Here is an 18,724-nt window from a genome sequence, read left to right as displayed (position 1 = left end):
AATGTGACTGGTGAGTTTTATGGTATTTAATTATACCTCAATAAAGCTGTAAAAAGGACAGAGTGAGGGAAGGAGAGAAGGAAGAGAGAAGGAGGAAGAGGGAAAGCGAGAAAGTGATGAAAAGAAAGAATCCAGTCCTCCCTGGATCCCAAGTGCTCCTTAAACAACTCCCTCCAGCCTTGGCCAAGCCCACGGGAAGTGTGGTCCAGCCTGATCCCCCATCTGCCTCCCAGTCCTCACCTTCGCCCACCCCTCTCACCCCGTGTGCCCCGATAACCTTCACCCCAGGCATCCTCACCCCGGGAGGCTGTTTCAGGTCCTGGCCCCAGCGTGGCTTACCTTCAGAGGGCCCCTCACCCACCCACAGGGGCATTGCTGCGGAAAGCCTCACCCCCACCCTCCGTCTCCTCCTGCAGCTGGGGGATCCTCCCACAGGTGGGGCTGGGACCAGTACAGGCCTCCAGTCTGACCCTGCCTTCTGCCTCCACAGCTCAGAGGCCACCCTGCTGACCTTGCCCTGGCGCCCTGAAGCCCTCAGAAGCAAGACCAGTGTCCGTACCTGCCGGACGTGGTTCCTGATCCGCTGTCTCTGAAACCCAGCGGGCCCCTTCCCTCTCCAGGCTTTGCACCTGTTGGGCCTCCTGCTCCGAGTGCTCTCCTCCCCACCCCACTCTGCCTTGGCTCAGCACTCACCCCAGGGCTGCCCTCTAAGGCTTCCAGCGCTGCCTCTCCCAGCGCCTCAGGGTAGACTCCCCACGCTGCCTGCTCTGGCCACAAAGCCCTCAGTCCCCGGGCCCCCAGAAGACACCTCCGCCCCAGCCCCACCCCACCCCACCACTGAGAAAGCCAGCCTCACTTTCACCCTCTGATCCCTCGGCCCCAGCCCATTCCGTCTGTCCCCAGAAGCACTCCCACGCCCCCCGCCCGCAATGTTTATCACCCAGTCTTTCCCTCTCTGCACCAATGCACACGCGTGCACACACACAGATGGGACCCGCGCACCACCCTGGGGCCCCATGTGCCTGTCCGGCTCAGGCCGTGGGGCAGGGCCAAGGCCACATGCAAGGCTGAGATGACCCCTCTGGGCTCTTTAGATCAGCCAAGCCTGGGGTGGTGGCCCTCTGCTAGGGCCTGCGTGTGAGTGGCCAGTTGGGGGAGGGCGGAGAGGGCTCTGCGGGTGGCCCAGTCTGCAGCTGCTGCCCGAATTGACATGGGGTTTCCAGAGAGCCCCTAGCCGTCGCTGCACAGCCAGTCCTCCAAGTCCCCAGCCACTTACTAGGCCCTGGGCACAGGGCCGGGGCAGATGAGGGGGGTGGTGTCCTGGCTGCACCAGCAGAGTGCTGTAGGGATGGGGAACGGGGGTCACGGGTAGAGCAGCAGGAAGTGGGTAGGGCAGGCCAGGCTCCCCAGCAAAGCTTCTCAAAAACGGAACCAGCTCGGCAGATTCACCCTGTGGCTTTGAGTTCCGGCTCACGCATCCCAGCACCGCAGAGGAGGGCTGGGCATCGCAGGGCTGGCCGAGGGCCTGTCCAGGATGGCAGTCCCCCCACAGAGCACCCCAGCCCCGAGCTGGGCAGGGACGGCAAGGCTGGCTGCAGCCGGAGGAGCAAGCAAGGGCTCTGCACGGTTGCCCGGGTGACACACACACACATAAGCAGGGCTTCCGAGTGTTCCGTTTATTGAGGGCACGGGGTCTACAGGTGCCTGTGGAGAAGGCCTGCCATCAGCCTAGACGGGCAGTGGCCTGGCGGGCAGCCAGGGATGAGGTCTCCAAAACCTGTGCGAGAGAAACAGGCCCAGTGAGTGGTGAGAGCTCGCTCGGTGTGGGGGACCCGGTCCTCAGGGCCAGCGGAGCAGGGTGGCATGAGGCAGATGGGGAGCGCACCTGGGTTTACTTGAAGGTGTGACTCTCGGCTCCACCGCGTCCAAAGCCTGCCGAGAGAGTAGTGGGCAGGTTAGAGGGGGCGGGCCTGGGGGGGGGGTCTGGGTGGGAGGCGGTGGGGAGCATACCTTTGGGTCCGAACATGGCCGCGTAGCAGGGGTGGTTGCAGTAGGGCTTGCCCTCATGCTGCAGAGAGAAGTGCCGCCGTGAGTGAGGGCCTGTCCCCCCTCTGCCCTGGTGCCCCGCCCCCCCTAGGCCCTACTCACCTCGGCATGGCCCCCCGAGGTCAGCGTCTTTCCACATTTCTCACACTTCAGGCAAGGCCGGTGCCAGTCCTTCCCCAGGGAGGTCACCCGCTCAGCTGCGGAGGTACAGACAAGGCCCCCGTGAAGTGGGATCCTGCTTTGGGGACACATGGCACACTCACCAGCTCACACACCTCCTTCTCTGGCCACCTCTGCTCAAGGCCGCGCCCACCCAGGCCTGGCGGCCCACCCAGAGCCTCAGCTGGCACCTGTGCCCCAAGGGTGAGGGGTGACACCTCCAGTCCCTAGCCAATCCAGGCAAACAAGCTGGGTGGGCCCTGGTCCTGGGTGGGCCCCTGGGGGCTTGGAGGGGGGGTGGTGGAGGAGGCGGCTAGCGGATTTGGGGTCTGGAGCTGACCCCGGGTTAGGCCCTCCGCCTCTGCTCGGACTTCCCACTCCCTCCTGCACTCCCCTGGGTGGGCCCCCGGAGCCCGGGGCAGGAAGGCGGCGCCCGGGATCTGAGTGCGCCTGGGATCTGAGTGCGCCTGGGATCGCGCTGGGATCGCGCTCGGGGCGCCCGTTTCCGCGTCTGTTTCTACTTAGCCCGGGGAGGGGCCCGGCGTTCCTTCCCACCCGGCGGGGTCCCCGCCCAGGGCGCACCCAGAGGAGGCGGGTGAGCGAAACCCACGGACAAGAGACCCAGAGTCGAGGAGACCCGGAAACCGGGAGACCCAGTGGGACCCGGAGAGACGGCGGGGCGCAGAGACGGAGGGCCGTCCAAAGCAGAGCTCCCGACCCGCACACCCAGGCGGCCGCGTACAGCCTGAGGCGTCGCTCCGAGCCTGTGCCCAGGGTCCCCCCGCGCCCCCGGCCCACCTGAGCGGCCCCACGGGTTGGACCCTGGGCCGCGCTTCCGGGTGGGGCGGCGCGGAGCATCGCGGTTGGAGCGCGGGCGGGCGGGAGTGGGGCGCACTCACCAAAGTATACCTCCTTGTTGCACTTGGGGCACTTGGGCATGGCGGCGCCGGTCCGGGACGGGTGGCGGGGCGGGAGCGGACGAGCGCGGGACTGGGTGGGTCCCGCGGGTCCGCGCCTTTCAAGGACCCCAGGACCCCGCCCCCTTGGGACCCGCCCCCAGCGCCCCGCCCCCTGAGTCTGGGACTTGGACCTGGAGGCCTTGGCCCCAAGCCAAAGGCCCGAGAAAGGTCAGCTGGTCCACCCCCGCCTTGGGGCAGCACCCAGGCCTGTCCGACGACAGCGTGCAGTACGGCAGGGAGTAGCTCAGGGGATCCTCGGGAACTCACTGAAGGGGCGGGACTGGAGCGCCCGGAGGCACCCTGCACTTTGCCCCGGACTCTGGAGCCTTGGGGTTCAGGATCTGGAGCAGGGGGCTCCCCAGGAACAGAAGGGAGCACCCCACTCCCATCACCAGATACATCGGAGCCGAGGAGGAGACCGGCCAGCTCCACAATGCAGATAGATGCAAAGTAGCACGCAGACCCCTTCCCGGCCAGGCCCTTCCCCAGATAGAGGGTTGGGGACACGGGCCAAGGGAGTGTCAGCCGGTAGCCCTCCCCCCAAAACTCCCCTTGACCTTCATCACAAGCGGGGCCAGGAGGGTATCGCCCCAGGCCCCCACCCCGAGGGCTGTCCGGGTCTCCTCGGGCCGCACCCCAGCGTGCCCCAGGCGGCCCCGCGAGGTCCCTCCGATCGCCCCGGGGAATTCGCAAGATGCCCGCCGCCTCCGAAGCTGCGGAGGCTGAGGGCGCTGCAGGTGGAGCCGGGTGCGGCAAGGCCCAGGCCCTCTCGGAGGGGCGGGGGCGGCGAGGGGAGGGGTCCTTATCTCTGCGGGAAGCGCGCGAGTGCAGAGCGCGTCGAGTTCGCTTTCCAAGGAACGCGGGGCGGCGCGCCTCCCTGGTGCCAGCCAGAGACCGTGGACCACACCCGCCCTGGGACAGGGGAAGGCCTGGGGGCTTGGCGCCGAGGGGCTCCGGGGTCCTGGGCCAGCCTGCGCCCACCAGCAGAGGGAGTGGAGGCCTCCGCATCTGCCCCTTAGCCCAGGCGGTGGTGGTGGCCTGGGTGGGGTCGGGTCTCCTGGCCCCCTGGAACATCCCTGCCAGCTCCCGCACTGCGTGGCCCAACCCTCCTGGTCACAGGCACCCAGGCCACCTCCCTCTCTCGGACCCTTTACCTCCCTGCTCCGCTGTGCCCCCCACACCGCACTCTGTTTCTTGGCTTTACCAGAGCCCAGTTCCCAGCACTCTGCACCCTGCCCCCCACCTTCACCAGAGTCCTCCCCGCCCCTCCGCACACTCCTCTTGAAAAACAAAACGTCCAGGCTGGGCCTGTCCAGGCCCGGTCCCCACAGAGGGTGCTGGAGACCACGTTCCGACAGGGCCCGGGAGCTCCTGGTTCCCCCCCCCCCCCGCCCCCGAAGGCTTTCAGTCCTGACTGCACAGCGACCCCCACCTCTCCCTTCCTGAAGCCCACCCACCCAGCGTCAGGGCCCCTCTTGGGCCCGGCTGCCTCCAGCTCAGCACCCCTGGGCCTGGGCTGGGCTGGGGTGAGAGGTGCCAGGGTTCAGGAGTGAGGGGGCCACACCCAGTCCCCTCACACCCATGTCCTGCCCCCCCAGGCCTCCTCCCGAGTCGTCCCCACCTCCCTGGGACCCCCTCCACTGGGGCTTGGCAAGCCTGTTCTGCTCGAACCCTTCTCTGGGATCCCTCAGGGCCTGGCTGCCCCCTCACTGCCCTTTGGGGGGGTTCACGCCCTGCACTGGTGGGACTCCCAGTCTCCTCACATCCATGCCAGCCTACTCTGGCCCTGAAGCCTCAGCCGCCGCACGGAAGCACTGCAGCGTGATTTCTGAAACTGAGACCACCAGCACAACCTCCCCCACCCGGCCCGGCCCATGGTGTCTCCTTGGCCTGTGCCTGATGCGGCCAGACCAGGCCAGGAACAGAGGGTGGTACTGGTGCATGATTCAGAGAGAGGCAGGAGGACGGAAAGCCCGGGTCGGGAGAGGGGGGAACAGGGCGCGCGAAGACGCAGGCACAGCCAGGGACAGATACGCAGACAGACAGAAGCAGCCAGAGGGGATGAAGGGCCAAGACCCCTGGGGGTGCAGGGGGGCTGGGGCAGGGCAGGTGGGGATCTGTCACAGTGGATCCCGGGGCTCAGGCCACACACCTTTGCACACACCGCCTTGCAACTCGCTGAGAAGGCTGCCCCGAGGGGGTGTGCTGGGCAGAGGTCAACTCCACCAGGACAACGTGCCCGAGAGGTGCAGTGACCGGCAGGTTGCAGGATGCGCACGGGTGTGTCCCAGCGCCTGAGGGTGTGGCTGTGCTGGTGTGCCTGCAGGCATGCCTGTGCACGGGCAGGTCCATCTGGGTATCTTGGGGTGCATGAGGCCTTACTCAGAGCAGCTGCCTTCCAGGCTTCGGTCCAGCCCGCCCCGGGCTCTGGGCAGGTGGGGCAGTGAGCCAGGCTTGTCCTCCTCTCCACTCACCTGGCCCCGGGGATGGCCCTGCCTGCCACACGGGGACTCCAAACCCACACCCCCTCCAAACCCAGCGGGTGAGGGGGCTGAGACCCCCCCTTGAAAAGCAGGGTGATGAGTCTCTTCCTGGCCTTCTCTGCTGTTATTGCCGTTGCCATGGCCACAGTGCTGGCGGGGAGGATGCCAAGGGGGCCAAGAGCCATGGGTGTTGCCCTCTGGTTGGTACATAGCACAGTTTTTCCAGACACTCAACACACACACATACACACACACACACACACACACACACACACACACTCCCTCTTCCTCTCTCTCTCTCTCCCCCTGGAACCTTGCCAAAGCTTCAGCCACAGACTGGCCTGTCCCTCTAACCCCCAGCTCCCTACCTGTCCTGTCTGCCCATGCTGCCCATGGTCGTGGGGACCCCTCAAGCTGTGCCCCTCCCTCAGTCAGGGGGCTGTGCCGGGAGGGCATCTTCTTCCTCCCTACGGCCAGGCTCGCTGCCCTCTGAGGCTTGGCTGGGTGCAGGATTCTGGCTTCCGTCAGCTTAACTGCCCAGATGCACTTGTCGGGGAGGGGCCCTGACCTGCCCCAAGGTCAACCCGACAGAGACCACAGCCCCGCCCTGCCTGGCCCTCCACCCTTGCCTTACTCTTTTGGGGCGCTGGTGGCATTTGTTGCAGGAACACATGGAAGATAGAGCGATAGGCCTTCCTCTGCACGGTGCAGCCCCCGGTGCTGTCAGCACCTCCGCCCACAGCTCTTCCTCCCAGCAAAGGCCGGAGGCACCAGGGCTGCGTCTGGGGTGTCAGGGACAGAGTGGCCAGGACAGCTCCTTGCCCCAGGCTGCCTCTGGGCCCAGAATATCCACTCAGCATCAAGGAAGTGTGAGGGCACCCAGGCCCGGCCCTGGGGGAGGCCACCATGGGGTTCTGGCTGTCCCGCCAAGGTCACCCCCGCCCTGCACCCTCCCGCACCCTCTTCGTGGCCTGCTCAAGCCCTGCCCAGGCTCAGCTGGAGACCCAGGCAGGAACCGGGCAGGTCCCCGCCCTGCCGCAGAACTCTGGATGGGGCCTCAGGACAGGGCTTGCTTAGGCCCCTGGCACCGGCAGAACCCGTGAAGGCAGGGCTGGGCCCCAGTGACCACTGAGAAATCCAGTGCCCGTAGCAGGGCAAGTTCGGCCCCTCGGGGGCGGAGGGAGTGCTGCCCCTCCCCGCCCCCCACCACTCCACAGGCCGGCACTTGCCTCAGGCCTTTCCCTATCGTCCTGGGACTAGCCCCCACCCAGTGCCCCCATCCCCAGGCCCCCTCCTCATTGTGGACAGGTGGAAGGCTGTCCCTTGCCTGGAGGCAGGCCTGTCCAGTGTTCCCGCACCTGAAGGCCCTGAGGGGCCCACACATGCTCCGGGACAAGTGCGGAGCCGGCCAGGGGGAGGACACCCCTCCCTGCCCTTCCCCCAGGACCCGCTGAGTCACAAGCATGCAGACATTCCCATGGCCTATTTTTAGCAGCTTGTCTCTCAGGACCCCTGTCTGCCCCAAGGTCCTGCCCCCGCCCCCCGGGGGGGGGGCGAGGCCGGGGAAGGGGCTGGACGGCTTTACCCGGATGGGCTTTGATCTGCCCGCCAGGCCTCAGCTGGCCTCGGGCGGAGGCTCCTCTCCTCTGAGGTGCTGGGGGTTGGGGGTGGGGCGTGGATGACCTTGAACTCCTTCGGCCAGGTGGGCTGCTCCTGCCCTCCCCCTACCAGCCCCAGGCCGAGCCTGGATCCCAAGAATCCGGGAACCGCCTCAAATCCCAGCCTCACCAGTCCAGCCTCAGGGCCCCAAACCCACCCCTGCAGCCAGCGGGCCAGCAGGCGAGAGAAAATGCACAGTCCACCCCTGGCCGCCCTGGTCTCCTGCGAGTCCTTGCCTAGCCCAACCCCCAGTGGCCCAGAGTCACGGTCACAGGCACTAGGTGATTTCTTGACCCTCGCCCCCCCCCCCGGGGGGGGTCACAGCCAGTGGCCAGTGCGCAGGTGCGTGGACCTGGGACAGGAGAAAAGCCATGTTCCTTCAGCCCTGAAGAAGTTCGGGAAGGGCAGCCTGAGCTGGGCGGGGTCCTCAGAGCCTCCAGCAGTGGCCGGGGGAGGGGGGGGCTGCCCTCCCTAGGGCAGGGAGAGGGGGTGTCCCTGGCCCAGGGGAAGCCAGGCAGGGCTGGGAGGGAGCAGGGCTGAGGGTCTAGGGCCAGGGTCAGAGGATCCTGGGCCTCAGGAAGTGGAGGCAGAGGGAGCTGCAGCCAGAGCCGATGCCTCAGAGATGCCTGCAGGGGTCAGGGTAGCGGCCAGGGCCCATGTCAGAGGTGGGGTGCAAGGTGGGGCTTGGAGGGTCCTGGCCAGGAAGTGGGGTGCGGCCGGGACGCAAGATGGCGGAGGAGGCCGGGCGCTGCTATGCCCAGCCCTGGGGTTCTGGAGGGTGGAGGGATGGTTAGATGGCATTTCGGGGCCGCCTCACTGGCTGGGAAAGGGGTGGCGGGTGGGTGGTGGAGGGCAGGCAGGGGAGGTGGGGAAGACCGCACACCCGGGCCCAGGCGCCCATTCCCGCCTCCCTTGAGTCTCGCGGGGGCGCCCGAGGAAACACCTGGCTTGTGGGGAGGCTTCCTGGAGCTGGTGTCACCGAGGAAACCCCGGCAGCGCGCGGCCCCCACCGGCGACACCCAGCGACCGCGCAGAGACCGCTGGTAGCTGCCCCGCCCCGGTTTCCACGACAACCCCTCGACACAAACACGGAGGCGCGGCACCCTCCTCACGCAGGAAATGGAACGCGCCTCCCCGGGCCAGACCGGAGGGCGGGAGGGCACTGCGTTCCAGGCGGGGACGGGGCGATCCTCCCCCAGGAGACCTCGCCACCCCTCCCCCAGGCCCCCCCCCCCCGGAATAGGCCCCGGCCCTGGCCGGGTGTCGGGGTAGGGAGCTCCGCACGCCACATCGACCCCCAGGGGTAGTTTCCACCCTAGCCTCCCGAGGGAGGCGCCGGGCTGCGCTCGGGGCAGCCTCCGGGCAGCCCCTCACCGGCCGCAGGGCAGGAATTTCCCATCCGACACTGGGAGCCCTCAGCAAGGGCGGGCCTGGGGATGCTCAGGGAAGTCTGCGTTCTCCCCCAAACGACCCCCCAACTTAGGAGCCTCGGCCTGGCGGGAGGGAGGGGGAGCGGGGAGGGGAATCGCCCAGGCCCTCCTCTGAGCGCCGCCTTGTACTTTTACTCGCCCGAAACTCCCCTCTGCCTGGCGCGGGGACTGGGTGACCCCCGGGCGCCTGCTCCAGCGCCTCCTACCCGCAGGGCAGCACAACCCGCCTGCACCTCCTGGCTGCATTCTCGGAGCCGGCCCGGTGCCGGGAGACGCTGCAGCCCATGCCGGGCGCCTGGGCTGGCCAGGAGGAGGGCGGCCAGGCAAGCGGACACCGGGCACTGGAGCCGGCCGCTCCACCCCTGGGACACGGATGGCTGCTCGAAGGACAATGGGCTCGGCGTCCAGGCTCAGCTGTGTCTGCGCCAGTGGACTGGAGGCTGCGCCGGGGAGGGGCCTGTGCCAAGGCCTGGGGTGCGGCAAGCTGGCCCCGGGGAGCAGGGCACATACGGATCCAGGCGCCCACGGTGCTGGGGACATGGGCCCATAAGTAACCAGGCCCGTCTGCTCCCGGCTCCCGGAGGGCGGTGGGCGAGGCATCTGAGGGTGTGGTGCTGGGAGCGCTCCGGAGCGGGGCTGCGCGGTCGAGGGGAGATCGGCAAGGACCCCGCCCCAGCGCCCAGAGTGGGCGAGAAGGGGCGCCCCCTGGTGGGATGCCCGGGAGCGGCAGATAAAGCCAAGGCAGCCGGCAAGGGGGCTGCTCAGAGGGGCTCAGGACGGCCCCTGAGGGGACGCCTTCCGCACTGCAAACCCAGACGCAGGAACGCTGGTCAGGCAGGAGCACCTAGGCCCGCAGGCTGTCCTGGCCTCCCCAGCGCCGAGGCAAGCTGGTCACCTCCCCGCCAAAGCCCTCTGCAATTCCAGGCTCCTCCTTCCCTGGCCGCTCCCCCTGCCGGGTGGGGGGGGGGGCCTCCTCTGGTCATCTGACCCTCTCTCTTCCACGACTCCTGTCCTCTGCTCTCTTTCCCGGGTCTCTGAAGGATCCAGGCACCTCCTGGTGTGGGTGCCCAGGTCTGGGGACCAGGACCCCTCCCCCGATGCCCCCCCTTCATCCAGTCTCTTTCCTCTCAGGGCCCCACCCCAACGCAGTGTTGGCACCGCGGCCTAAACCAGCCCAAACCCGAGCCTCCCTGCCTGCCATCAGCCTCAGAAGCTGGGCCCAGGGGTGTCGGGAGCATCCGTGGACGGGACGAAGGGACACCACCTTGGATCCAAGTCCATCCCACAGCCACAGACTCAGTGCTGGGACCTGCGATCCTCAAACCCTTTATTGGCAGCAGAAGTCCCGCAGCTGAGTGTGAACCATGTGAGGGTGAGGGGCGGGTGCTGGCGTGGCAGCGTGGGAGACGGGCAGAGGGCTCCAGGCAGGCCGCCCTCCACTTGGGAACACTGTGAGGGGCGAGACCGTGCCTGTCACCGGCCAGGGAGGCATAAATAACACTGTGGGGCAGGAACGGGGCAGCAGGAGGGGCGAGTGGGGCGGCCCGCTCAGGAAGGCCCACCCAGGACCAAGGGACACACGGGGGCATGTGGGGCCAGGAGACGCAGACATGGGCACACGGGGGGCCGGGAGGACACAAAAGAGGGTAAGGGTCGGCTGGGGACACAAGGGCAGACACACCCAGAGAAAAGGGGTGGGTGGGCAGGCCCTGGAGTTGGTGCAGCGGGCTTCCTCCTCTCCACACCCGGGCGCCGCCGCCGCCAACGGATGGGTGCTGAGCTGGGACTGGGCGGGGGCCGCTCCCCCACAGAGCCAAGCGGTGGGCCCTGGGCCAGGGGCCTGCGCGGATGGGCCCGAGGCCCGCAGAGGGGGCTGGGGGCCTAGGGCTGAACTTTGCCCTCGGGGTCCTTGTCATAGATGTAGCTGCCCACGGCTCCGGTGTTCACTCCTGCAGAGAGAGACGCGAGGGTGGTAGGAAGCGGGGAGGGGGATGGGCACATCCCGACCCTCCTGGCCACACTCACCCTTGGGTCCGAAGAGTATTCCGTAGCAGGGCTTGTGGCAGTAGGGCTGGCCGTCGTGCTAGGAACAGGACAGGGGCGGTGAGGCCGGGGGCCGTGGGCCTCGCTCCCCCGGCGACTTCCTCCCGGTCCAGGCGCCCGTCCGCCTGAGCCTCCAGCTGCCAAAGCCTCGGCCAGGCCCGCTGCCCACCTGGGAGGGAGTTGGGGGGGACGGCAGCGCCGACAGCGCCGCCCACCGAGCCTCCGCGCCCATGCAGGCCCCGGCCTGGCCGCCAGGGGGCAGCGCGCCCCGCCCCGCGCCGCCCTCCCCCTTCCCGCCGGCCGCCCCCGGCCTGGCCTCACCTCCGCGTGCCCGCCCGGGGTGAGAGTCTTCCCGCAGCGCTCGCAGCGCAGGCACGGCCGGTGCCAGTCCTTGCCCAGAGACGTCACTTTCTCGGCTGGGAACAGGGAGCGAGGGTGATGCCCAGCAACTGCCCCCCCGGGGGGAGGCCGCCCCCCACCGCACAGGACGGGGTGGCCGGAGTCACTCACCGAAATAGACCCTCTTGTTGCAGCGAGGACACATGTTGGGCTCCCCGGTGAACGTGGTGACGCTGGAGGCTGGGAGGGAGGACGTGTCAGGCCCCAACAGAGCCTCTGTGCCGCCCTCCCCCAGACAGGAGCCCAGCCCACCTTTGCTGGGCCCCTTAGGGGGGCCGCCGGCCTTCCGCTCCTCAGCTCGGGCCACGGGGACCTCGATGGGGCCAGTGACCTGAGGTCTCTCTGCAGAGGGCTTCTCGTAGATGTAGGACCCGGCTCCACCGATATTCACCCCTGTCGGGCGGCGGGCTCTGTAGGCCTTTCCCACCAGCCGGCCCTCAGGGCCACCTCCCAACCTCTCGGAAAAGTGCCCTCCGCAGCCCACTGAGGGGTCAGGACCCCCGACCCAGAGGGCACCAGTGGGCCAAGGGCGGGAGGGGCTGGGCAAGGGGAGAGGGGGTGCGGGGAGCCCACAGCCCCCCCAGCGTCCTGCCGGCCCCCAGTCTGTGCTCGGTGGGGGGTCCACGCTGGCCACCCCTCCCAGGGCCAGGGCCAGGCACAGGCTCACCTTTGGGTCCGAACAGCGTGGCATAGCAGGGCTTGTGGCAGAAGGGCTTCCCGTCGTGCTAGGCAGAGAGGGGCAGGGGGTGAGGGCGGCGCCCCGGCCTGGATCCTTGGCCCCCCTCCCTGCCCGGGGGAGGGCTCACCTCGGCATGGCCCCCGGGCGTCAGCGTCTTGCTGCAGTGTTCGCACCTGAGGCAGAATCTGTGCCAGTCCTTGCCCAGGGAGCTCACCTTCTCAGCTGGGACAGGAGGGCAGGTCAGGGCCAGCGCCCGGCTGCCCTCCGGAGCTCGGCTGCCGCTGCCCCGCTGTCCTCCCCACGCCCCCAGCCCTGGCACACCAGGGCCACCTTGAGCGCCTCGGGCCCTGCTCTTCCTCAGGGCCTCGGGCACCTACCCCCGGGTCCCGGCCCAGGGCCCTGTGGCCTCCATGTGCCCCGCTCCGGCTCCCTCAGACCCTGGCGCTCACACCTGGCCCTCCGCCCCACGCCGGCCTCCTCACACGTGGCCCCTCCTATCAGGCCCTAGGGGAGTTGGCAGAGCCCCCGACCCCCGTGCAGAGGCCGTGCCACCGGAGGCCCTCCTGGCTATATTTGGCTTCCCGGCCCTAAGCTCTGAGCTCCCCTCCTCCCACCTCCGGCTGCTGCTTTGGCGCCCAGGGTCTGAGACCAGCTGCTGAGGGTCAGGTCGGGGGCCCTCCCTGCCCCCCCACCCCCGCCCCGCTCCACGCTGGGACTGCCGAGCCGCCTCCCAATGGACGGAAGCCAGACTTCCCCAGGGGAGCTCGGCAGGAAAAGGGCGGAGGCCAGGGCAGGAAGAAAGGCCGAGCCAGCGGGCTGGGATTCCTCGCAGTGGAAAGGGCCCCAGTGGAAAGGGCCCCAGTGGAAAGGGCCCCGCCAGAGGCATCAGGGAGCAGGGGTCAGGAGGGCTGGGCCCCTCCACCCTGGCGGGATCTGGCTACGCCCCCCAAGGAGGCTGAGGACCAGGGGCTCTTCTGGTCTCCCTCACTGAGAGGTCTTTGCCTGGGCCAGGCCTCCCCTGGGTCCCGGCAGAGCAGGGAGAGAGGGCCTGGCCAGGACGTCCCAGCCCCGGGAGGCCCGTGGCTGCTGCCGGAGGGCAGTGAGAACCTCCTGATGGCCCAGTCTCGGGGCCCTGGGTGCTAGTTGCCGACGGCCCAGGTGGAACCTGCTGGGCCTGGCCAGGCCAGGGGTCGCCTTCAGGATCCCCACCCACCACCCCCTTCCTGGGGGCAGCATGGGCTTAGATCCTTCTGGACAATCCATCCAAGGAGGCTGGGACATAGGCTGGCCAGGCCTCCCCCCTTGTCCATACCAGGGCAGACGGGAGCTGGCTGAGCACAAGGCGGGCTCGGATCCCATGCCAGCCTGGCGTCCTCTCCCAGTTCTCCTCCGCAGCTCAGGGCTGCCAGAACCACTCTGCACTGGCCGGCCTTTAGGATGTGGCCGCGAGGGCAGGGGAATGACCCGCGCACCCGCTGGGCAGGTCAGCGGGCACGCTGGGAAGGCAGAATCGATTGCGTCTAATAGCCTGGAAGGGAACCGGCTCCCGCTCGGCTGCACAGTTGTTGGGGACACGAAGAGTCAGCATCCTGAGGTCCCTCAGCGCCTGGCCCAGGTTCTGGGGTGCTGACTGCTGGGATGCAGCCTGACTGGAAGTGGGCCAGACCCTGGCCCCTCCCGAGCCCCTTCCTCCACCAGCGCCTCCAGACCAGGACAGAAGCCAGCCGGGTCTGAGCCGCCTTTGTTTTCTGCTGGGAGCCAGCAGCCGCCCAAGCAGGCAGAAGCGCTTTTCCGGGTTGTCCATGGAACTGTCAGCCCAGTCCTGAGCTGGCCTGTCTGGAGCCACAGTTGTGAGCCGTGGGGCTAGCAGGAGGGCCCTGGAACTGGCCCCCACTCTGAGTCTTAGAGGGATGAGCCCCATCTGGGACGGGCACTGAGAGCTGGGCGGGCTCCTGGGAGGCAGCCGGAAGCCCCTCGGCTTCCAGCCAGGCCAGAAGCTCTCCAGGCCCAATCGGGTCCCTCCCCTCTGGGAACAGCAAACAACGTCTGCCTCCTCCCTCTGGTCAGCTTGGAGGCCAAGTGGCCATCTTCCCCTCAGCCCGTCCCCATCCCAGACCCTGACCACTGCCCCTAGGATGACAATAGAAGGGTCCCCCGTCTGTCCCTGCCTTTCTGGCCATCCTGGCTTCTGCCACTAAGTCTGTCTGTGGGGGCGTTGGTGGGAGGCTGGGTGGGCAGGGACTCCGCCACCGCCTTGGCAAAGTCGGGGGGAGGGGGGATCAGCCAGAATGAGGGAGGGGGGGCGAGTGAGCCAGGCAACAGGGTGGGAGCGCCAGAGACAGGGTGAGCAGTGCCGGGGGGGGGGGGGACACACGACATGATCCAGGTGGTGTCCTGACAGAGACAACCCCTCCTACCCTGAGACCTCGGTGCCTGTTCTGACCTTGAGGAAGCAGGGGCCTGGCCACCTGGGCTCCAGCATCCTCTCATGCTTGTGGGGACTCGTTTGTCACCCCCCCCCACCCGCGGGAAAGTCCTGGGGAACTTATGCCAAGGAATGGAGCGCGTTGGCACACGCAGGAGGTAGAGGCCAAGGTCGCCCCCACATGGACTGAGTCTAGGCAGAGCCCAGATCAGGCCCAGCCTGGCTTGGGCAGAGGTCGGGGTGGGAGTTCGGGGTCACGGGTCGGGGCCGCGCCGGCCTGGCCACGTGTCCGCGGGGAGGCAGGACTCGGAGCTGTGAGAAAGGGCTCGCGAGGAGCCGCGAGCTTGCTGCCCCGGCCCGACCCCGCCCGACCCCGCCCGGTTCCGCACGCCCCGGGAGGATCGCGATGCGCGCCCGCGAACCTGAGCGCTCCCCAAGCCCGGCCTCATCCCGGGGGCGTGGGGGGGTGGGCAACCACGCGCCCCCGCCCGCCCGGCCTCGAGCCCCCGACCGGCCGCTTCGGGGTTCGGGTGCGGCTGCCCCCAGCTCGTCGCCGCACCCCCTTCTGGCCGCACCCGCGTGGGCAGCGCGGCGAGCCAGATCGGGGCCGCGCATCCTGGGGCGGTGGCCCTGTGCTCGCCAAGTGGCGATGGGGGCGCGCGGCCCTGCAGCAGGGAGCGGGCCGCGAAGGGCGGCGCGGCGCTGGCCCGGCCGACCACTCACCGAAGTACACGGTCTTGTCGCACTTGGGGCACTTGGAGGCCATGGTCGGCGCGCACAGTCAGCCCGCGTCCTCCGCCCGCGCCCGTCTCCGCGCTGCCGCCGCCGCCGCGCCCTCCCCGCCTGCCGGGCTGTCCGCGCACCCATTGGCTCCGCGGCCGGGGCGGGGCGTCGGGAGCCCGCCCTCGGGTCTGGGAGCCCCGGACGCCGCGGGGGCGGGGGCGCACCTGCTGGGGCGGACGGGGGGTCGGGCGAGACCCGCTCGGCCTCCCCCGGCCGCGCGCGCGAGGTGCCCTCTACCCAGGCCCGCCCGCTCCTCGCCCGTTTCCATGACAACGTGGGGGCCGCCAGCGGGACGGCGGGGTGGGGCCGAGAGTCCGCGGGCCCCCTTGACCGGGGGAGTCCTGGCCAGCTGGCCTCTGTCCGGAAGGGCGGCGTCCCGACACGCAGACTGACGGCAACGGCGGACTGGCCGGTCCTGCCTGATCCTGGCGCTTGGGTCCCCGGAGGACCCTACCCCACCCTGCCTCGCGCCGCCGCCCGCTTCCCTTTGTTTCTTGGTTTCTATAGTAACCCGCGCGCTTGGATAGGAGCGGGATTCTGGATGGGGGCGCCACCGGGTTCAGACCCCCACCGACCCCACCTAAGGCTGTGAGTGTGCTGAAGTCTCGGCGGGTGGAGGATTGGGCGCCCGCCACTTCCAAAAACAGCGCGAGAGGGAGTTCCCGCTGAGGCCCAACGGGGTAGGGCGTCTAGGGAGAGCCGCGACGCAAGTTCCATTCCCCCGCCACCCCCTCCGCCGCCCCCCCGTCGGCCCAGTAGGTTAAGGACCCGGTGTTGCCGCAGCTGCGGCTTAGGTTGCGACTGCGGCTGGCTCAGATCTGATCCCTGGCCCGGAGCTCCATACGCCATGGGGCGGCCCAAGGCAAACAAAACATCCTGAGAGAAACTGCAGGAAGAGGGTGGGGGAGGGGATGCTGGCAGCAAGGGAACCCGAGGGGAAGGTGGCGGTAGGACTGGGAGGGGAGGAGGGGGAGGAGATGGGGCGCTCCTGGAGTGCCCTCTTCCCAGATGCCCAGGTGCACACCTTCTGCATTCTGCCCCACTCCTCAAGACACCTGCCTCGGGCATCTCTTCTCCAGACCTGGCTTAGGACCCAGGGCCTCTGACCTCCAGCCTGGTCCCAAAGCATCTTTCTGGAAGGCTGGGGAGCCAGGGGTCTGCCGGCACTCGGAGTCCCCCCCCCCAGGGGTCCACAGTCCTCCGGTCGACAGGGACCTGGCTGACAGCTCCCGGCTGGCTCTCCCTGTCTCCGCCCTTGAGCCATACAGAACCTCGCCCTAACCCCCAGGACGTGGGGACCTGGAGGACCTGTCCCACTTCCCAGGGGCTCTGCTCGTTCATAGGCTCTTTTCGGGGCCTCCATCCCCAGCCGAGCCTCACCCGTTGCCCTGTGTCTGAGGCTCTGTGCCAGACACTGAGGTCTGCCCCCCACTCCCCATTTCCTCTGCCTGGTGGCCCTGGCACCTGCTCCTGGCCCCTAGCCCCAGCATGTTCACGGGGTGGTTGAGTGAGTGAGCCAGCGTCTCAGCCCTCTCATGGCAGCCCGACCCTGGCCCTGCTCCCTGAGGCACCCCTGGGCCTGCACGCACACCCTTCAGCCACTGCCATTCCCAAGGGAGGTCAACAACCCAGAAACATGTGGCCCCCAAGCCTGACTGACCAGCCTGACCGGCCCCCCTCCCTCTACACTCCAGCTCTGGCCCCCTGCCAGTCAGGGTGGAGCCGGAGGGGAGGCCTGCTGGAGCTCCCTGGACAAGGTGGCCAGTGTGGGTCAGCATTCACAGCCTGCTCCTAGCTCAGGTTGGGCGTCAGGTGTCTCTGAATAATTCATGGTCTCTCTGCCCCCGTTTGGCATCCGTTACCAGGTCCTCCTCGGCAGCTTGGGAGCCCCTGGGGACCCCCAGGGGCATCGGCCTCCCTGACTCCGCCCAGCCCCCGAAGTTTGCAGGACTGCTCTGGAGGGCAGGCTGGTGGGGCACAGGTGTTTCCTGGGAAGGAATCTACTTGTGGGCCCCAGCCCTGCTTGGAGAGTGAATGGGCATGGAGCCCTGGCTGGGTGTCCCAGGGGCAGGGAGGGGAGTGGGGCAGTGCCGTCCCCCAGCTGTTCTGGGCCTGGATTGGGAAGGGGCAGAGCAGCAGCATCTGCCTCCGAGGCCACTGAGGACTGGAGGGCGAGGCAGGCACAGGCCGGGCAGCTCCCAGCGAGGACAGCAGAGTTTGAGGGAAACAGGCAGGGCCCCAAGGTGGCCAGGCCAGGTGGCCAGGTGCGGCGGAGGCCCCTCCCCTGGGGCCACAGCAGCATGGTGCCCTGCGGATCACCTGTCATCCCGGCTACACAGAGGAGCCCAGACTTACTTTCTTTCCTGCAGGGTCCAGGGGCGGGGGGCGGGGGGCGGGAGGTCCAGGCAGGGAGGGGGCCCCAGGCTGAGGCCCTTGTGGGGACTCTTGCCCACCTGAGTTACCCTTGGCCCTGGGGGCTGGGGAGGATGGCTTCAGCCCCCTGCCGGGTCCACGAGAACAGGGCAAAGCTGGCAAACGTATGTTGGGGTGCCCAGGACCCTGGTCCCTGCCAGCCGGTGCCCGATCCCCACCCAATCCCTACGCTCGGGCTCAGACCTCCCAGGTGCTGCGATGCGGGCAGGGAGCCCGACTCTCCTCGGGGCTTGTCTGTTTCTGGGACAGAGAGCTGTGTCAGGATGAGAGCTAGCTCACTCGGGCCTGGGGGGTCCGCAGGCTCAGACCCCAGGTCTGGAGAAGGCCCCGGAGGAAGCTAATGTCTTTCTCAAGGTCACCAGCCTGGTCTCCCAGCCCCCCGCAGACACCGCAGCAAGTCCTAGGGCAGTGGGGCACGGGCGGGGGTGGCGCCAGAACGGCAGATTAGAAATGGCCGGGGGTGCCACAGGCACTTCTCTGACACCCTGGCCTGCCACCCCTTATCTGCCTCCGGTGAGGGAGCAGAGTGGTTTCTATTTTAGCTCCCCAGCTGAGTTGTCTACACTTCGGCAGGGCTGGAGCAGCAGGCGGCAGAGCTTGGGGAGGAGGGAGCCCCTCCAGGAGGGCCGAGCTGACCCCTCTCTGCGGTGGTGGAGGCGGCGCAGCCTGAGAGGCGGCACTCTTGGATTCCCCCCAGCGGCTGCCCCTGCTCCGCGAGCTCGCGAAGGTGTGTGCAGAGGGCCAGCCCGAGGTAGGATTTCTGAGAACGGACTTGCTGAAATCTGAGCAAATTCGCCAACGGAAACTCCACACCTGCTGGGGTGGCCCCATGGCTCCTGGCAGAAATCCTCAGACAGCTGAGGCAGGGCTCTGCCAGGAGCAGGCTGGCCAGCCGGCTGCCACGATGGGAGCCCGGCACCTGCCAGGCGGTCCCAGGCCAGGTCCAGACCCCCACCCCCACCCCCACCCCCGCAACCCTGGACAGACAGAGGGGACCTCAGCTCCCCCATGAGAGCCCTGAGCCTTGGCAGGACTCTTTCCTGCCCCAGGGGAGGGATGCAGGAGCCAGGGACACGGGGCAGAGGGTCGGGGAGCACCAGGAGGCCCAGCCCAGCCTGGAGGCCGGCACAGCAAGGGCCACGTGCCCAGCGGGCCCTTGAGAGTCGGGGCTGGTGGGCCCAAGGGAGGGAGACGGACCAGGGACAAAAGACACGGGAAGGGTTAGC

General features: G+C 68.5%; 2 protein-coding genes across 2 annotated transcripts; both read right to left on the bottom strand.

Moving 5' to 3' along the window:
* Positions 1–1,661: 1,661 nt before the first annotated feature.
* On the bottom strand, positions 1,662–3,197 carry CRIP1 (cysteine rich protein 1). The gene is made up of 5 exons (XM_021081650.2): positions 3,105–3,197; positions 2,149–2,243; positions 2,011–2,068; positions 1,886–1,932; positions 1,662–1,777 (listed from the first exon to the last, which is right to left on the bottom strand). Exons 1-4 carry the CDS (start codon positions 3,142–3,144, stop codon positions 1,892–1,894), a joined length of 234 nt encoding a protein of 77 aa, XP_020937309.1. The 5' UTR covers positions 3,145–3,197; the 3' UTR covers positions 1,662–1,777; positions 1,886–1,891.
* A 6,849-nt stretch (positions 3,198–10,046) lies between these two features.
* CRIP2 (cysteine rich protein 2) lies at positions 10,047–15,100 on the bottom strand. Its single transcript, XM_021081649.2, has 8 exons — positions 15,006–15,100; positions 11,985–12,079; positions 11,846–11,903; positions 11,431–11,571; positions 11,290–11,358; positions 11,101–11,195; positions 10,762–10,819; positions 10,047–10,685 (listed from the first exon to the last, which is right to left on the bottom strand). The coding sequence occupies exons 1-8, from the start codon at positions 15,046–15,048 to the stop codon at positions 10,618–10,620; spliced, it is 627 nt and encodes a 208-aa protein (XP_020937308.1). The 5' UTR covers positions 15,049–15,100; the 3' UTR covers positions 10,047–10,617.
* Between the last annotated feature and the right edge of the window lie 3,624 nt (positions 15,101–18,724).

This window comes from Sus scrofa, chromosome 7 (assembly GCF_054392235.1).
Source record: "Sus scrofa isolate SSC_HxYL_T2T_F1_AM1 chromosome 7, Sscrofa_HxYL_maternal_Yorkshire_Landrace_v2.0, whole genome shotgun sequence".
In the NCBI taxonomy this organism is placed as follows: Eukaryota; Metazoa; Chordata; class Mammalia; order Artiodactyla; family Suidae; genus Sus; species Sus scrofa.
The sequence above is the reverse complement of the archived record's forward strand: the minus strand, read 5'-3'. Positions and strand labels throughout refer to the sequence as shown.

What these genes read in the sequence shown, in the direction of transcription:
- CRIP1 (XM_021081650.2), bottom strand. Translation starts at nt 3,144, where the DNA reads ATGCCCAAGTGCCCCAAGTGCAACAAGGAGGTATACTTTG. An exon ending in CAACAAGGAGGTATACTTTG is followed by an intron (nt 2,244 to 3,104) that starts GTGAGTGCGCCC and finishes GTACCTCCGCAG; the next exon opens with CTGAGCGGGTGACCTCCCTG. An exon ending in GGCCATGTTCGGACCCAAAG is followed by an intron (nt 1,933 to 2,010) that starts GTATGCTCCCCA and finishes CTCTCTCGGCAG; the next exon opens with GCTTTGGACGCGGTGGAGCC.
- CRIP2 (XM_021081649.2), bottom strand. Translation starts at nt 15,048, where the DNA reads ATGGCCTCCAAGTGCCCCAAGTGCGACAAGACCGTGTACTTCG. An exon ending in CGACAAGACCGTGTACTTCG is followed by an intron (nt 12,080 to 15,005) that starts GTGAGTGGTCGG and finishes CTCCTGTCCCAG; the next exon opens with CTGAGAAGGTGAGCTCCCTG. An exon ending in CACGCTGTTCGGACCCAAAG is followed by an intron (nt 11,572 to 11,845) that starts GTGAGCCTGTGC and finishes GCCGCCCGACAG; the next exon opens with GGGTGAATATCGGTGGAGCC.